Source organism: Colias eurytheme, chromosome 29 (assembly GCF_061535395.1).
Source record: "Colias eurytheme isolate Ceu_HAF_F1 chromosome 29, ilColEury1 Martin Lab GWU primary, whole genome shotgun sequence".
NCBI classification, from domain to species: Eukaryota; Metazoa; Arthropoda; class Insecta; order Lepidoptera; family Pieridae; genus Colias; species Colias eurytheme.
In genome coordinates this window covers 5,134,790-5,153,115 of record NC_143008.1, presented here as the reverse complement: position 1 = coordinate 5,153,115, position 18,326 = coordinate 5,134,790, and the positions used below count along the sequence as shown (strand labels likewise).

The window sequence follows — 18,326 nt, the reverse complement described above, 5'->3', positions numbered from 1 at the left end:
TATATCTTTACTTCAGTAGTATAATAATATAAAGCTGAAAAATTTTTAGTTTTTGTTTGTTTGAACGTGATTATATATCAGAAATTACTGACTGATTTCAAAAATTCTTTCACCGCTGGATATATGTACATAGTACGCGATCCTTATATAATATCCAAAGACGAAGTTATGTTTGAATGTCGCTTAATATAAACAATATTTTTATTTGTTTACATCATATACTTCTTTATCGAACAACATAGGAATTTATTCTCAATTTCGGACGAAGCCGGGACAAGTGGTTAGTATGTCTGTATGTCAAATTTGACATACCCACGGCACTCCCTTGCAAGTGACGGGTGACCTTGTTTGAATGATGTCTCGTAAATTAGACGACTTAAAATTAGGTTATTAATTTGAATACTAAGTACCTACATAGTTAGTACTTAAGTTGTAGTCCCTGGCTGCACTCGTGAGTCGTACTATAGACTAGCTGTGCCTCGAGGTTTCACTCGAAAGAATCATCGGGAAAAGCAAATATTTCTTTTGTGTGTGTTTTTCTGGTGTATAAACAACATCATGGCTATGTAGCTGTAGGTATCATCAAAATCGGTCTTCTGGTTTTTGCGTGAAAGAGTAACAAACGCACATACATTCGTAAAAACTTTCGCATTTTTAAGTTATTAGTAGATACTAGATAGGTTGTACTTTAGGGTGTAATCTATTTCTATTATAATATGTATCATCTGATAAGATGTTTTCTTATGCAAAGTGGCATACATCTTTCTAAAAAAAAAATTATAAATTGCCTCCTTATTGCATCGAAAAGCAAATTAAAATGAATTACCACCGACTTGGTAAAACAAAATATTATGGTAAGTAGTCAATAAGTTCTTTTTATATTTTAACGGATTTAAAACGCGATTTATTCCAACTTCATAAAAAAAATAAAAACCTTATTTAAAAATGCTGTTCGTCTACCTAATTTGTAAAATTTGAAATTACATTAAAATATAAATAATTACCTGAAAAAATTAAAATATGCCGACCGTACTTTTAAATGTCAACAATAATACAAGATGGCTGACAGAAGACAAGTACACATTGATTTTTCATTTGCGAGCAGAGAGAGACGGGAATTCGATAAACTCACGTGTTAGAGCAGGACGCATAAATTATTATTAACAAGGGTGGGCACCCTTATGAATGAAGTTTGAATTTGGCTTATGATCATTCTAACTAAAATTATATAAGTGTTTTGTAATGTTAGTTTGTATGTTTGGTAGTCGATAGTGTAGTAACGGATGGACTAATATGTATCAGGCTTACAATCTTCGAAAGATGAATAGTTATTTAACACATCTCAAGTTTAATTCCATCAGTATTTACGGCGCAGAGCTTTAGTCAAATATACAAACAAAATAATTTCCAATAGAAGGAAAACTTCTTCTTAGAATGAAATATTGTAAGATTCTACTTATGGTGATTAGTTTTTTTTTAATCGGAGAGAAGGATCAAATTTATAGAATTTAATTGGTGACAGGGAAAACAAATTGATAAAGAAAAAAAAGTTGTTAGAAAAGCTTCAAATTGAAATAATCCAAAAATAAACCAGAACCAAAAACTTCTATCCATGCTCTATGTTTAAATATTTAAACCGCAACTTATAAAAGTTTGCGTTCCAAAAAATAAAAGTTTGAATTTTCAAATTTCGAATTCCGTAAGGTCGTTTCATACACACAGATATAAATAATTGTTACAAACGTACATGTATATGCAGCTGTAAGTTTGCATGTGTGCGTGTACTGCGGCTAAGATGTTTTGATCTTGGATTTAAACTTAACTAGCTGCTTGCCTATTTTTTTTTGTTTTTCAAAAGTTCATCAGTTATTTAACTAATTCCAGTGGAGGAATGGCTGTTGGAAATATCTTTGAAAGTAAGCACGAAAAACTTTGACGGTAATTGTATTGGTATTACTATTTTTTGAAAGAGATGTTTAATAATTAAAATCTTTGGTTTCAAAGTCCATTTAAATAAGATGCACAAAAAATATTTACCACGAATATAATAATAAAATGCACAAGAAGCATGTAATCTTCGCTACATCAATTTTAAATTCTTTTCAAATACAGTAGAACCTCGATAACTTAAACCTCGGTAACATAAAAACCTCTGTAACTTCAAAAAATAATATGTTCCCTTCCCATCAGAGCCCAAAACCTCTTTAACTTAAAATACGCAACCTCTATAACTTAAATAAATAATCTCTGTATTGGCCCTCAGTAACTTAAAGAAATGTTTCCACAACCTCTATAACATAAAATTGTTAGTCAATGAGTCATTTTGAAAGAGTGTCAAAACAAAAGGTTTCGGTATTTATTGCTTCTACGTGTTTAATATGTATTGTTAACGTAAACAATACATTTTCGAAATTCTTCAAAGCTTTGCGGCGGTTAGCTTTATGACAACGACTTACTTGCATCATAAGTTTTTTATTTTTGTCCTGGAAACATCGCTTTACTTACTGTGTGATAAAACTGGCTTAAAATAAGTCCAAAAAGAAAACTAACAACCCTCACCTACGCTGATAAATTAAAAGCTATAGAAGCAGTGAAAAATGAATAGACCCTTGATAACTTAAAACCTCTATAACTTAAAATATTTTGTGTTTCCCTTGGACTTTAACTTATCGAGGTTCTACTGTATAATACACTAAATCTTTTTTTGCTCAACAACTTCATCGAGATTATACCAATTTGTATAAATACCCGCAATCAACTTTGACAGGCAACATTTCTTAAACGTAAACAAACGTTAATGGGAACGGTTAATCCAATCAACCACGAAGCGCTTGACATATTATGGTGTAAATCGCTTTTAAATACAGTCCACTTTGTAACATATTTGTTGAGGATTTCAGTTGTTTAAAAGGCAACTTTTCAATCCTTAGTTTTAACTCTCGTAAAGTATTACGACGTCACCTGTAAAATGTCTAAAGAAAATTTACACATTTTTTATTTGTTTGTTTAATATGAACCACTATTGAAAAAGTCCTAAGTAATTTTATAATGATTATTGACGGTATTCGGTAATTAGCTGTAACGTATTTTATTAAATACTAGCGGTCCGCCCCAGCTTCGCCCGTGGTACATACTACATATTTCGCAATAAAAGGTAGCCTATGTTCTTTCTCAGGGTCTTAAGATTATCTGAGCCAAATTTCATCAAAATCGATCCAGCAGTTTATGCGTGAAAACCATACATACAAACAAACCTTTCCTCTTTATAATATTAGTATAGACATTGTAAAGTCACAGATAATATAATACTATAGGGAAAGTTAAACCTAAAATATTATAAGTTCTAAAGGTTTAATGTTTCGACTGATATTTTTTCATAAAAGTATGAGTCGAATATTTGTTTATTAATCACGCTATTAAACTATACAGATAAAGCTTATAGATTTGATTATTTCAGAGACTACGAATACTAAGAATATTTTGATACATCTTAAGGCTTATACATGCGCTAATAACCTTGACCATACTTGACGGATCTCAAACCTCTCCCGCAGCACCTTCTTTTTTCCTCGCATTTTGTATTTAAAAAGATACCAATCAGTGAAACAAAAAATCCTCGTCAGGGACTGTTGTGTAACTGATAATTTATTAAACATAAAATTTTCAGAGCTCTAAGTCAGCAGGTTACGAAGTTTATAGAGTATTTGCGGAAAAATCGATGACCACGGCACATTTTTTTTCTAGAAATCTATTAACTTTGGAAAAAATTCCTCGCGAGCAATTAAAGATCAAAGACCATCCTATTTTATATATTTTTTTCGGTATTGTGCTTTAAGTTGTACCAGACTTTATAGAGGTTGAACATAGTCGAAATTGCCGGGTAACGCCTTAACTGTGTAACCAAATATTGAGTAAATCTATTATTTTTAATTCTGTAATTGCACGCCTCATAAGCGAAGCGTTGAGGTGGGTACTACTGTCACTTCGCGCAAAACATCAGATTTTTCAAACTTAAAATGTCTTTATGTATCATACATTGCACTTGTAAGATAATACATACACACACATATTAAGAAAAAACACTATTTTTAACGTTCATGATATTTTTGATGTCATTTTTGTTATTTAAACTAGTTAAAAAACAGTTTAAAAAAGTTCTGTCTTGGACGTCCGTGTGTCTGTATGTGCGGATCCTTTTTCTTGTTAACACGATAGCGACCGAAATACTTTACTAATCGAGTCTTTTTTTTTCTCTTACGCTTGAGTATGCTCAGGAATAGAACCCTTTCATTTTTCAGGGTCTGATTCGATGTGGTTTAATTGTTATTAAATAAACAAAAATAATAATTAATAAATATTTATTAAAAAAAAATTATGAGGCGTGCACTTTTGGATTTTCCAAATTATTTTTTTTTTTCATAAATGAGATTTTATGTTTCGTTAGACAAATTTATGGATGTTTGTCAATAATTAGTCAACGCTCACAATACTGCGTGATCAAGCTAGTACACACATAATGAAAGATAATAAAATAAAATATTGCGTAGTAAATAGATGGCCAAGAATAAACTCGACACCCCTACAGTGTTAAAATATTTTGGGCACCACATAATTTGCCGGGTTGTCCTGTTGTGGTTACGTAGTGGTTACCCATCTTGTAACCACTAAACTAAATACTAATATTTCAACATGTTTTTATTAGGTCGAGAGTTGACTAAATACTAATCAAGTAATCATTTTATAATTAGTTAAACCACTTATAACTCAAGAACAGTTGAACACATTTTAATGACTTTTGGTTTTTAGGATTTGTCTAAGTTATGATTAGGATTTAGGATACTAATAACATCTAATAACTTTTGAAGATTTGTAAAATTTGTTCAAATGGGACATGTTTGTACCTATTTGTCCATTTATTTAATTATGTAGCTCATGTTCTTAATATTTCATGACATTTATTACCTACGGCACGATCTGATGCCATACTAAGCTTTAGCTTGTGTTATGGAAACCAAATGGCTGACAAAGATACAGTGCGACACAAAAGAGATGAAAATAAATGAGGGCGCCACCGTCGCTCATATAGCAACACTGATACTGCGACGCAAGCGATCTTGATACTATAGAATAAAAATCCAAAAATCTATATATATTATAATCTAAAATAAATACCGCGATTTAAACCGTTATAATTGTTTCATTGTAGCAATAGTGTAAATTTAAGACAAAAATACATTAGTATTTTAATTGACCTACCTAGGTCAAATTTTACTTAAATGTATTTGGAATTAGTTATTTTATAAAAATCGATCATGTGCTTAGACTGTAGAGGCGCACATAGAATCAAACATACAAACAAACAAGCATACATGCAGCTCAAACACATTACCCTCTTTCTGGGTCCGTCGGGTAGAAAAAAACAAGGCGATTTGAAAACCACATATTTTTATTTTTTTTGTAGATAAATTTTGTACATTAATATAATTCATCAAAATCTAAATATTCTACTCCTTCAAAGGACTGATCATCACTCTGTTTCGAAGTACTGGCAAGAGGGTACGGGGCATCTTCAGTATCTGTAAATATGATACAGTAAATATGATTTTTTTTTCTTATAGTTTTATTGATTAATAGATAGATAGCTGTATGAAAACAGTTATCACTATACTATGTAGTAAAATCTAAACTAGGTACTTTATTTGAGGCTGGTTGGATTGGATATAACTTCTTGACTCAAATTGTGCTGGTCGCACTATAAAAACTAGTTTTTGTTTACATACAAATAACCTCAAATTAAATTGCGAAAACGTAATAATCGCCATACATACATACATTAAACACTCGTCACTAATGGAATATTCTATTTTACGTAGTACTGAGCAAAAATAAATAGAATCTCACCGGTATATTCTGCTGTACGTTTGTAAATGTTTTCCAAATCAGTCAATAAATTTCCAGCTTGAAATTCGGACAAACACCGAATAAAAACTTTATACACCACATCACGGACACCGCTACGTTTAACCTTTTTCATGATGTCTCCTTTTTTATTTAAATTTCTTGTTCTAAATAACAATTTTATCTCAATAATTCTCCACTTCACGAAAAAAACAACAAATTTTTATTCAACTTGACAGCTACATTGCCAATTCAGGGTTGCCAGGTAATGAAAAACGAATTAGTTCCAAAATAATTAATTTCATCTCTTTTATGTCGTACTATACATCTTTTCTTTATATATATAAAATTCTCGTGTCACAATGTTAGTCTGCATACTCCTCCGAAACGGGTGGACCGATTCTCATGAAATTTTCTGTGCATATCGGGTAAGTCTGAGAACCGGCCAACATCTATTTTTCATATGTACCACGGGCGAAGCCGGGGCGGACCGCTAGTATTATATAATTTTAATTTATACTTATATCGATAATTAATACCCAGACACAGAGTAAATATCGATTTTTATCACACAAATATTTGCCCTGGGTGGGAATCGAACACACGACCTCTGGCTTGGAAGCATAACCAACTAAGCTAACTAGTCGGTCAGTTTCTATTACATATATATTAATTTGATTTAAGTTGAATATTTACCTATCGTGACCACTGTCGGTTAAGTTTTAAACTTTGGTTTAATATAATTATTATTCTATGCTAATATTATAAAGAAGAGTTTGTTTGTTTGCTTGAACGCGCATAAGCTCAGGAACCACCGGCCCGATTTGAAAAATCATCACGCTAAACCTAAAAAAGCTGAATAATTGGGGTTAAACCGCGCAACACAGTTAGTAAATCATATAGTTAAAAAGTAAAAACATTAAAAATTAATAATGTAACTATTGTAGAAAATACACACATATTAATTATTAGTGCAATTCAAAGTCAACTTACTGATAATGAAATTTATTTACTTAAATAATCGTGAATATTACTCGTTATATAATTAATATAATAGCAAAGTAATAATTATTAATTACAGATTGTTCTACGCTAATTAATTAATTAGGTATTGTATTCCTTTTTTAATAATATTTCAGAAAAAATAACAATAATTTTGCAAATATGACGCTCTAGTTTTCTTAGAATTGGCGAATCATTCTAAGAATTATTTCTTTACAGACTCGAGATCGAATGAAGTTGGTTCCATTTAAGATACGATGAATAAAAACTAAATGATTGAAGTGCATATATTATTATAAGTTTTATTTAACCTCAAGTGCATAAAATAATATTATTAGATTTATTTAACGAGGAATACGACTCTAATGTGGAATTCATGAATTAAAATCAATGTCATTTGATTAAAGACCTCTTGAAGTAGCAACGAAGAGAAATATCATGAGAATCATATCATTGCTTCGTCCTGAAAACATTACAAGTAACATATCGTTATTACTTTTTAATTTTATTATGAAAAACGGTGTAAAAGTAAAATTGAAATCGGTCCAGTTGTTCCCGAGATTCTAGCGCGTTCAAACAAACAAACTATATAAACGATAAATATAATACGTGCAATTAATTTGACCCAATCCTTACAATATCCACTATCAATTTAATACATAAACATAATTAACAAACGAATTTGCATCAATGCGGTCAACATTCTCGTCAAACTAGACGCACCTCATTTGAGCAACGATCGCGACTGCTCAATCCACGTACATTATCTAGCTCACTTGATCACGCACACACACGCGGTTTTATTGTCTTCACGTGTTGTGGCTGTGTGCGTGAGTTCAACACGCTTGCATGACGCATCTAGAGAAGGTGGAAAATGAATTCTTGTTTTTTTTTCTTTTTGTGTTTTGTAGGTTGCCAGTTACAATAGTTTTTTTTTTTTTTTAGAAATTTGTATCGAATGTGAGGTTTGTATTGAATTTGTGGTTGAGTTTGAAATAGGATCGTTCGTAGATTGTGTTGAAGACGCAAAATTTTCTGAGCAAAAATTTAAGACTTTTAGATCTTATAAGAATAACTTAACTGGCACATTTGAACTTTTATTTTAAATTTGAAGTCATAAATATATTTTTAATATTATTTAATATATTATTTAATATTAATTAGTAATTACATATTTAATATTTATATTATGTAGTTACTGCATTTAAAAACCTGTTTATTAATGAAAATTACAAAGATTAATATTACAAGTTAGAACTCTAATCTTCATATTATTAAAATTATAATTTAGGGAACATAAGCCACTCAAATGTATATTGTACAATTATTACATGTTAAACAATTAAAATTTATATTTTATCCAAACAAATTATTTTTTGTTAACATAAAACATAATTTTAAATGAGTTTATGTAAGAAAACGATAAAGATTAAAATTCACTAACATCCTCCTGAATTTACTACTCATAATAAATTGTGGCTGTGTGCGTGGAATTGTACTTGAATGTGTGAGTGAATGATGCCTCGCTTACATCGCTGTGTAATAAAGGTAGGATAGTAGTTTTGTAGGAAAATGAATTGTTTTCATTTACTTATAAAATAGTATTTAAGATTTTAAGTATCTTCAATGTGTATTAATGTTTGATTATATTTGTATGATTAATGAATTTATTGACGATTTTCATCACATTAGTTTCCTACGTTTGGGAAAGTTGCTATTACATTTGCATTTTAAACATTTAGGAATAAAAAAGTATTGAGTTTGAATACAATATTAAGTATTTAGCACAAAATTATTTACATGCATCCTAAAAATAATTAATCTTTAAAATCGTAAACCTTTCCTTTCCGAGGAAATATTGAAAATGAAGTCATGATAGCGACTTTTACTATGCACTCATTCTCACAATCACATTCTGTTATCAATTTTTTTTATTATTATGTAATATTTTGTTATTTAATCAAAATACCAGACGATTTTCTCGCGTACTATCCATGTAAAAAGCATTTTATTCGCCAATCTAGATTACAATAATTTATAATCTGCTCTAAACAAAATCCTACAGTCCGAATAACTATTTTTTTCATGAAATACTTACAAATATTGCTTCACTGATAGTGAATAACATTCACGATAATGTTAGTATGAAAAATAGTACAAAGTGAGCTATAATTTCAATGCAACTCTTCCAAAAACCACGAACAACAAGTAATTTCTCTACTAAAGAATAGTAAACAAATGCAACAAAAACTTCAGTCGAGTACTAGCCTCATTTCAAACGCGCACTCGCTGATAGCTCCTTATCTCATCTACTACTACGTCAACAGACTGACGTCATCCCGTTCCCGCGCACGGTGACATACATAAGTGTGTCTCGCTCGCACGCCGGTCGCGCCGTCCCGCTCGCTCTAATGAATTAAATCAACAACCTCTTGCTTGCTCGATCATCAGTGTTCGATGTTTGAATTATTTCGAATTTTTACTTTTTCGAATCCTAGTGATGTAACGGAATGTTAGGATTTTTGGATTTGTCGATTATTAATTGTAATTAATATTTTGTACATGTTATTGTGTTTTTTGTTTTCAATATTTTTTGAGTACAGAAAAAAAATTAACAATTTGCATATATGTACATACATATTAGCATTTCAATTGTTATTAAAAAAATTAAAAAATTTTGTATTTATAAGTTATTCACTGTTTTAGATTCCAAACTTGACTCTATTTTATTCGCAAATCATACTAAGATTTATATCAACAATAAAACGAATTAAACACTAACAAGTAACAACCTTAAACACGTTTTTATACCAGAGACAACAGAAACATCGAAACAGGAAACGAAACAAAATTAGTCAAACGCTCACTTCCGGGTTGTCAATGGCAACGACGAATGTATTGTCTAAGATTTGTATGTTGCGAATTTTTATTAATATTCATAAGATATTCATAACATACATTGAGATAATATTTAATATGGAGATGACACCGCCTACATCACTTATGTTCCACTCAACATACGTCATGTGACGTATGTTGAGCGGTATTTTTTAATGGTTTTAAAGTGAAACGCATCAAACATGCCTTCGTGTGTGTTACGATATTGCACAAATAATACAAATAATACGGAAAAGTGCAAAGGAATAACTTTCATCGTTAAGTACCTAACTAGATAATAATTTTTAAAACTTAGTTAGAGCAAAAAAATGGCGCACAGATTTTGTTCGTGGTGTCTCCTCCATACGTAGTAATATTATCTCAATGATAACATATTCATATTTTTATTTTTCTTCTTCTTTGCTATATGTACTAGCTGTAATATTTGAGTTAAATATCAATAAAAAAACGATCGATTTAACAATTTCATTCAACCAAAGATTATTAAAATACGTTCAGCCGTTTATGCCAGTTATACATAACTAGCTGTGCCCCGCGGCTTTACCCGCAATGATCTGCTCCTGTTCTTCTTAGCGTTATATCGTTTATTTAGCACCGAAAGAATTTTTCAAAACGGACCAGTAGTTCCTAAGATTAGCGCGTTCAATCAGACAAACTCTTCAGTTTTATAATATTAGTATAGATATAATATTATAAGCAGTGCTATAGTGTAAATTCCAGTGTTAAGTACATATTATAGTTTTAGGTCAAAAACCCAGTGAATGTGAAGTGCACCATTTTACAAGTATTGCGGTACACTTAACGGTACAAACTAACGCTACCGTGTTTTGGTGTAACTACCAGAAGTTACGATTGTGTTTTTGTGAAAAAGTGATGTTTAAAAAATGTGATGGTAAAATATTTGCTTGGATGTGTGTGGAAAATGCTTCATTTTGATACCCCACTCGGTGGGGTTCCGGTTATCAGTATACTTACTTAATATTATAAAGCTGAAGAGTTTGTTTGTTTGTTTGAAGGCGCTTATCTCAAGAACTACTGGTCCGATTTGAAAAATTCTTTCGGTATTAGATAGCCCATTTATCGGGGAAGGCTATAGGCTATATATCATTACGCTAAGAATAAAAATGTTTAAAAACAAGACATTTTTAAATTAAACAATAGAAAATAATCGATCAAAAGTAGGTAAGTCGGGATCCCAACTTCTTTTGTCGTACCATCGCTGACCTCTTGGCCACCATTACAAAAAATCTATATATATATATATATAAAACTCAAAGGTGACTGATATAGTGATCTATCAACGCACAGCCCAAACCACTCGACGTATCAGGCTGCAATTTGGCATGCAGGTAGATGTCATAACATAGGCGTCCCCTAAGAAAGGATTTTAGAAAATTCATCCCCTAAAGGGGTAAAATAGGGGATGAAAACTTATACTATGAAAATTTATCTTTTCCACGCAAGCGAAGCTGCGGGCAACAGCTAGTATCAAATAAATATGACTGTTATTATTTTCAATTACAAAAATAACATGCCGTGCAATCAGTCGTTGATGCGTCAACTGAAGACAGCTTTCACTAACTTTCTATTCAACAATACTCTATCCATCACGATGTTTTGCGAAAAAGTAATAAAGAAAAACTTGAAACAATATTTTTAGCAAGAAACTAAAGATGTAGTCAAATTGTCACTTGTCAGAACTCGACCTAATTTTTAAGGGACCACGTGAGAGACCACATGATGAGAGGCACTGGCTTTCAAATTAAAAAGAGTCGTCAAAATCGGTTTACCCAGTTGAAAGCTCAGAGGTAACAAAGCCAAAATGTACAGTCGAATTGAGAACCTCTTTTTTTGAAGTCGGACGTAACAGAAAAAAAATGTACTTAATTCTGAAATTCGTTCGGCTTTAATATCGGAATATGTTTTTGTAATTTATTTCAGATGTTTTTATAGTTTTCAAACCGGGAACGACTACTTTTTATACAAGATAAATTTGTGTGAATATGGGCATGAATACGGATTACGGACTTATACTAAGTCAATTATTTAAAGAAATGCTTATAATTTGTCAATTTTCGTAACGCAAAGCCTAAAGCTTATATGGAAATGCAAAAACTTATAGGTAGATGCAAATCAACAATCACGTACTAGGTGAAGAACACAATACTAAAATAATATGCTCAGAATGATCGGAATCTTTCCGAGAAACATAAAGTATGCCAGCTATGCAATATACGATAGCGAATATCAAGAACACTGCTTTCTTAGCACGTTTCTTTGGTTTTTAATTGTTTTTATCGTAATGAATAATATATTTATTATTAAATAATTATCACGACATAGTATAGTATAAATTATAAAACAAAGTCGCTTTCTCTGTCCCTGTGTCCCTATGTATGCTTAAATCTTTAAAACTACGCAACGGATTTTGATGCGGTTTTTTTAATAGATTGAGGGATTCAAGAGGAAGGTTGTAGTATATAATTTATTAGGTTTTAGACAAAGCGGGCGAAGCCGCGGGTGGTAAGCTAGTTATCAATAAATATTAAGATAGGTGTGCCTCTGGCTTTATTCGGGCTAGAGTTGGTGTTGTGGTTTTTCCCGCGTCAAACCTAAAATTGTTAAATAGGAATAAAAAGTTTGTAGGTACCTATTGTTTCTCTGTAACCTCATCTATCTTTTAGTGAAAGCCGTATCGAAATCGGTTCATTTGTTGCTGAGATTAGCCTTCATAATCAGAGATACATTGTCTTCGTGTTTTATTATCGTCTAAATAAATAATGTTCAGAAAATTCAATTATTTTTAAATCTTAGATCAACTTCTTATCTGAGAAGGAAGTTGTAGAGGTAACCTTGCTTTTTAGTTTTCTGTTTTAGATCAGAATATAAGAATGATTCACAAACATTCCTTTAGAAGTTTATAATTTTGGTATTCAATAAATTATTATGTATTTTAATTTTTAACCAATGTCTGGTATTCCTAGACTAAAGTGATTCGTCTCTAACTTTAATATTGTAAAAAAAAAAAAAGTAAAATCGCATCTCGCTGCCTGTCCATATTATAATATATGCTTAAACTCAAACCCAAACATTTATTTATTCAATTGGACTTCTTCTAGAAGCACTTTTGAATCGTCATTACATATTTTTAACATTTACCACCGATTCGGAAAGCAGTATCTATGGAGAAGAACCGGCAAGAAACTCCGTCGTTGCTCTTAGATCGAATTGAATGTGGTTTATACGAATTGATAGATTTCGTGGGGAAGATTTTAAATGTATAATTTTTTTCAGTTTTAGATAAAGTGGGTGAAGCCGCGGGTGTAAAACTAGTTAAAAGAGTTAATTCGTCACCTTACTTATAGAAACTAGACATTTAAAGGAACATCTAGCTGTCCCGACGAACGTCGTACTGCTTTACTTTTATCACTTAGTGGTATGAAAAAATATCGTTTTCTCAGACCTACAAAATTTCATGAGCATCGGTCCAGCTGTTTCAGAGGAGTTTATCTTCAAACACCGCGATATTAGAATTTTAATTTTTATACATAAGATTTAGTAAAGTGCATAGTAATCACTAATCATAATGCCAACGATAGGCCAGTCAAAACATTATAAATCATAAACGCCATTACCGGTTTTCGGTGATGTGACTGACCACTACAACCGGTTTTTCTTGTTCAAAATGACATAACGTTTACGATTCATACGTAAAGTGAATAGTAATCCAGCTAATATAATAAATGCGAAAGTTTGTGAGGTTGGATGTGTGTATGTTTGTTTATTACTGGAGCAAATTACGCGACGGATTTGGATGAAATTTTGAAGTAAAATATACATCACGGTGCAGGTGCATTTACACCAAACGAACATAGAGCTAGCGTATTCTTTCGTGATCTTTTAGTGTAAAACGAAAACTCGTATTCAATGTTGTTCAGCCTTTAGTTTCTGTGATCTGTGTTGTTCAGTATTAGAGCATTGCATAGAATATTTTCGAACGCACTAAGAACAACGAAAGAATGTTCTACATTAAAAGAATTTGACATAGTAGGGTTAGAATGAGCATTCGCTCGTTTTATGTGAATGCACCGTCAGAATAACTCAGAAGTACTTGATTTTGCGGGTTTCTCTGCGGGTAAAACCGCGGGACTCAGTTAGTTAAATAATAACAAGTAAATTAAATGCGCAATTAACTTTAAATTCAACTTCACTTGCTGATAAGGCTTATCTATGTCATTGTAAAAGAAATTTTGTCGGTTCTTATTTTAATACACATTATCTTGTATTCGGTACACATTGAATGTTTTATATGACAACTTGCTGCCCGCGGCTTCGCCTGAACTTTTTCTCTTTATACATTTCATTAATTTTCATGTAGATAGTGCATTTATATGATATTGATAATAAATTATAGCCTTTAAAATTTATTCCAAATCTTGTCACAAAATTTTACTCTACCATCTTATTTTATTAACGTTTCTTTACAAAACTTCTCATAATTATAATAGCATTTTGTGAATGTTACGAATTGCAATTATTTGTTGATTGAAAAATCAATCACATAATGAAGTAAGAATTGGCGCAATCCGACAGAATCTGATGTTAACCGAACGTCAATCATACTGGTCTAATTATTATATAAAACCTTTTTACATCATCGATCTAATGCGAATTTAGTGCCTTCGAGTGACTGGTACTTGGTAAAAATTGTAAAGAGTTAGTATGCGATCTCTTTAAAGCTCGACTATTATTCCTTTTCAATCATTTAAATTACATTAATTTACATAATGATTTTAAGTCTGAAAAACTACTTTTATAGGAATGCGTTACGAACGCTTCGATAAAAAAAGAAAAGATAAAAGTTCGATACGAAATGCATGCATGAAAAAGTAAATGAGTCAAATTTTCCCGCCACCGGCGCGCCAGGCGCGCGTAACGTCATCAGTGACAGCTGTCAAAGCGCGCGTTGTCGTCTATACTGATTGACAGATTATCTAGTCGGGCTTCGATTTCGCGTCCCCCGCGCACGTGTAAGCACTGTTTACCGGCTGAAGTCATTGACACGACATGACATACATTCGGCTGGTGGCCATACGCTAATGCGGGCGCACGGCTTTTCGCGACTGCATAGTATAACCCTTATCAGTATCGTCTGCTCCAGCGATAACCGGTGTCTCCTTGGCTCCCATAGATTTCCGCTTTTTCGCGTTAGCAACAAGTTTGTGCCGACAGCAGCGAGTGTAAATGTGTTAAATCATTTGTATCGATCGTGTTCGAGTTGTGTGCAATTTTCTCTCAGTGAATTTTCCGACGTGCATTGTGTTGTTAACCTACTTTAAATCGTAAGGTTTCGTAATTAAAGCGGGCGAATTTAGACGCATTTGACGGAGAATATTTTTTTGTGAATGGAACTAAATTTTTCCCGCGCGTTCCAATGTTCCATTTTCGAACGCGGATGACGTTTATCGATTTATTTTTGTGTGCCGAACGTCACTACGTCGGGTAATGCTAAATCATCCCTTAGTTAATCGAAATTCATAAAAAAAATAAAAGTCCGTCCTTGCGCCGCGTCGCATAAAATTTATGACGTGGAAGAGATTACTTTATTTACATTGTATTTACAATTCTAATAAGATTCTTATCAACAGCTGTAACAATAGTATACGTGTGAAAGTTCAAATATAATTGATTTATGGACAAAATTGACGCGTTTTCACGGACACATCTCCGCTAGTTATTTATAACACACTGTTTGATTTGTGTACCACGTCGTAGCTTACCTACATACCTATGTTCATAGCGGAATGTATATTATATACTGCACTAGGTGCGCGTGTGTACGCCGCGGCGGGTGTATGTGTGCGTGCAGTAATGAGCGCTCTATGTGCTAAGAAACAGTAAAAAGTATGGTGCGAGAGCGGAGCGGCAACGTCGCGCGCCGAGGCCGCGCCGCGCCGGTGAAAACAATGCTCTTATATTATTATCTATTTTTTACGGGCATCTTTACAAGTTTGTATTGCGAGTTCACATTTTACATACTTACATAATTTTATAATAACCTTGATAGGGGATTTGTTATAAAAGATGGTTAAATTTTAATATTTTACTATTGCGTATTTAAATTTGAATTGAATATTTTTTCTAAAACCAAACGTTAATTATATTTTAACAAAATTCTGATTCTATTCATTAGATCATTATCTTATTTGATAAAACCACGAAACTTCCTAAAACCGAGCAATAACAAACTTACACGAAAATAACCGGGAGAAAAAATACGATGTTGAATTGTTGACCTTTCCGAACGCAGTTCTATCGCCAGCTGACGCGACGTTGCCGCGTTTCACGTGTACTCGACTATCTAAGAGCTTATCGCCTCTACCGCGTTGGAATAGAGGCTACAATCCCTTATCACAGTCAAGTATATAAGTGATTTAGGACGTTCTTCACGGTAAAATGGTGCTTCCCGCGCGAAAAATTCGAAATTTTATCAGTCGCCTTCGTACATTTTGCGGGCACGCGTGACTCAGCGACGGGATTATTTTATTTTGCGAAATTAATTTAAATAAAATTCGCTTGTTATCGAGAAAATTGTGCATAAATTGAACGCGAACCGTCAATTTTCAGAATTCCAGTTATGGTCGCGGAAACGTTTGTGCAATATCAGTGTCCAAAGTTATTTAATAGTTAAATTTTAAGTTGTTTGTTGTTGTTAATTCGTTGTTTACTAATTGTAAATAGTGTTAGTGCCAAAGTGCGATAAAAATATTTTTGTGTATATCAACGCCACGTGCGTAAACTATTTAAAACTATTTTTGACAAAAAATCGTGCGGTGTCAAAGTTTTGGGACTATTGAGTTCCAGGCGACAAGAACGCATAAAAGTCTAACAAATTTGATTCTCATGTGAAACAGTAAATCTAGAGGTGAACATTGTGAAAGCTAGTGTTTTAGAAGTGTCAAATACCAGGAAGTTATAAGCGCTAGGAGGTTTCACTAGCGCATACTAACTGTATTGACGTGAAAGCCAGCGCTGTCCTATCGGATACCAAGCAGCCATAACGCCAGATTTCACCAACGGATAGTATACTGGTGACTTCCATCGTGTAATAGACTACTGGTGTGACTTCTAGTACCAGGCGCTCATAACGATAGAAGATTTCGGCTGTAAAGCTCACTTTCAGTACTAGACGTACATAAATCAAAATTTCACCAACGGATAGAATAGAATACTACTACGAGCGCGAATACCAGGCGCCCATAGCGCGGCAGCAGCTCGCCCCGGAGGCATGGCGCGGTGACAAAGTGGCCTACATGCCGGTGGCGCTGGGCTCGCTCGGCGGCGAGGGCGAGTACCGCGAGTACCACCACCTCTCGCCGCACCCGCTGCCGCAAGTGCAGTACCATGAGTACGCGCCGCCGCCGCCGCCGCCGATGTACCACCCGGTGCCGGATCCTTATTTTAGGTACATACATTAGTCTTAAAATTAGGGCCAATTAGAAAGAAGAAAGATAAACACCAAGGGGTGTTAACTGTTAACACTAAGCTATGTTAAATCTAAAAAGTTAAAACAAAAGAAAAATAACCTAGATTTAAGCAAGGTTGTATACCGTGCAATACTCTGGAAATACAATAGTTTATGATCCCATGCGAGATCCGATAAAAAAGTTTAGAATTTATGTTTTAAGGTAATATCCGATCCGATTCGATCTTTGCATGCACTGTCAAATACATGAATTGTAGTGTAAATTCTCTGAAAGTATATAAAACCCTGATTGAGTCCGAGAAAATTAGTAAAATTAGCGTAAATAAATCGTGTAGTTTTGAAAATCGCTACAGTTATTCCTTGACATGATGACAGATTTTCAAAACTACACGAATTATTTCCGCTAATGGCCCATTTTCGGCTTCATTTTCTCGGACTAATCTTTTGTCAAATTATGGAGTGCCCAAAGAATAATGGTCCAAATAAATAAATCAAACCAGACAATACTTCTAGACATTTATGTCCGATAATCTCGACTTCTTACGCTTTCCAGACTTTCTTCAAAGCGTCTACAAAACTGTAGTTAATTCGGTTGCCTCATAATTTGATTAACCCCTAACCGCAAGACGCTATCGACGTTTGTTTATCTGTTTGTATGTCTGTGCCTTCCAAGCTCCGAAACTGGTTTATTCATTATTAAGATGATTAATTTATTCATGTTATAAACTTTCGTGATCAAAATAAACTAACCTCTTGCCACCGGCTTCGTCCGCGTTGATCCAAGAAAATAAAAACACGGGTTGCACTCCGGGAGTGCCGGCAGAAGTGAAAACTTGATTATTAACGTTCAGCATGTTTGATATTTTGCAATCCATCTTACGCATGGAATATAAGGGCTAAAAAAAACCGTCTTACGCTTTTTCGATCAGGCCACGTGTCCTGACGCGAGTTTAAGATTTTATACCCAACGCCGCTAAAGAAGTTTTCACTTCAAAAAGCCTATGTCACTCCTGAATAGTGTAGCTTTCTGTTTGTAAAAGAA

General features: G+C 33.1%; 1 protein-coding gene and 1 long non-coding RNA gene across 12 annotated transcripts in view; one reads left to right on the top strand and one right to left on the bottom strand.

The window, feature by feature from the left end:
- The window catches only part of LOC149896252 (LIM domain-binding protein 2-like), a 54,509-nt gene that overhangs the window by 23,846 nt on the left and 12,337 nt on the right, over nucleotides 1-18,326 (top strand). The window contains exons 1-2 of one of the 11 annotated variants that reach the window (XM_090117851.1): nucleotides 14,761-14,828; nucleotides 16,426-17,263. The exons of 2 other annotated variants lie outside the window; for them this stretch is intronic. In XM_090117851.1, the coding sequence (XP_089973977.1) occupies nucleotides 17,112-17,263 (152 nt within the window). In that variant the 5' untranslated portion in view covers nucleotides 14,761-14,828; nucleotides 16,426-17,111. 8 more of the 11 variants (XM_090117849.1, XM_090117848.1, XM_090117850.1 and 5 more) reach the window with 8 other exon arrangements.
- Nucleotides 5,463-6,232, bottom strand: LOC149896253 (uncharacterized). Its single transcript, XR_016458413.1, has 2 exons — nucleotides 5,902-6,232; nucleotides 5,463-5,576 (listed from the first exon to the last, which is right to left on the bottom strand). It is a non-coding gene; the product is annotated as an uncharacterized LOC149896253 (long non-coding RNA).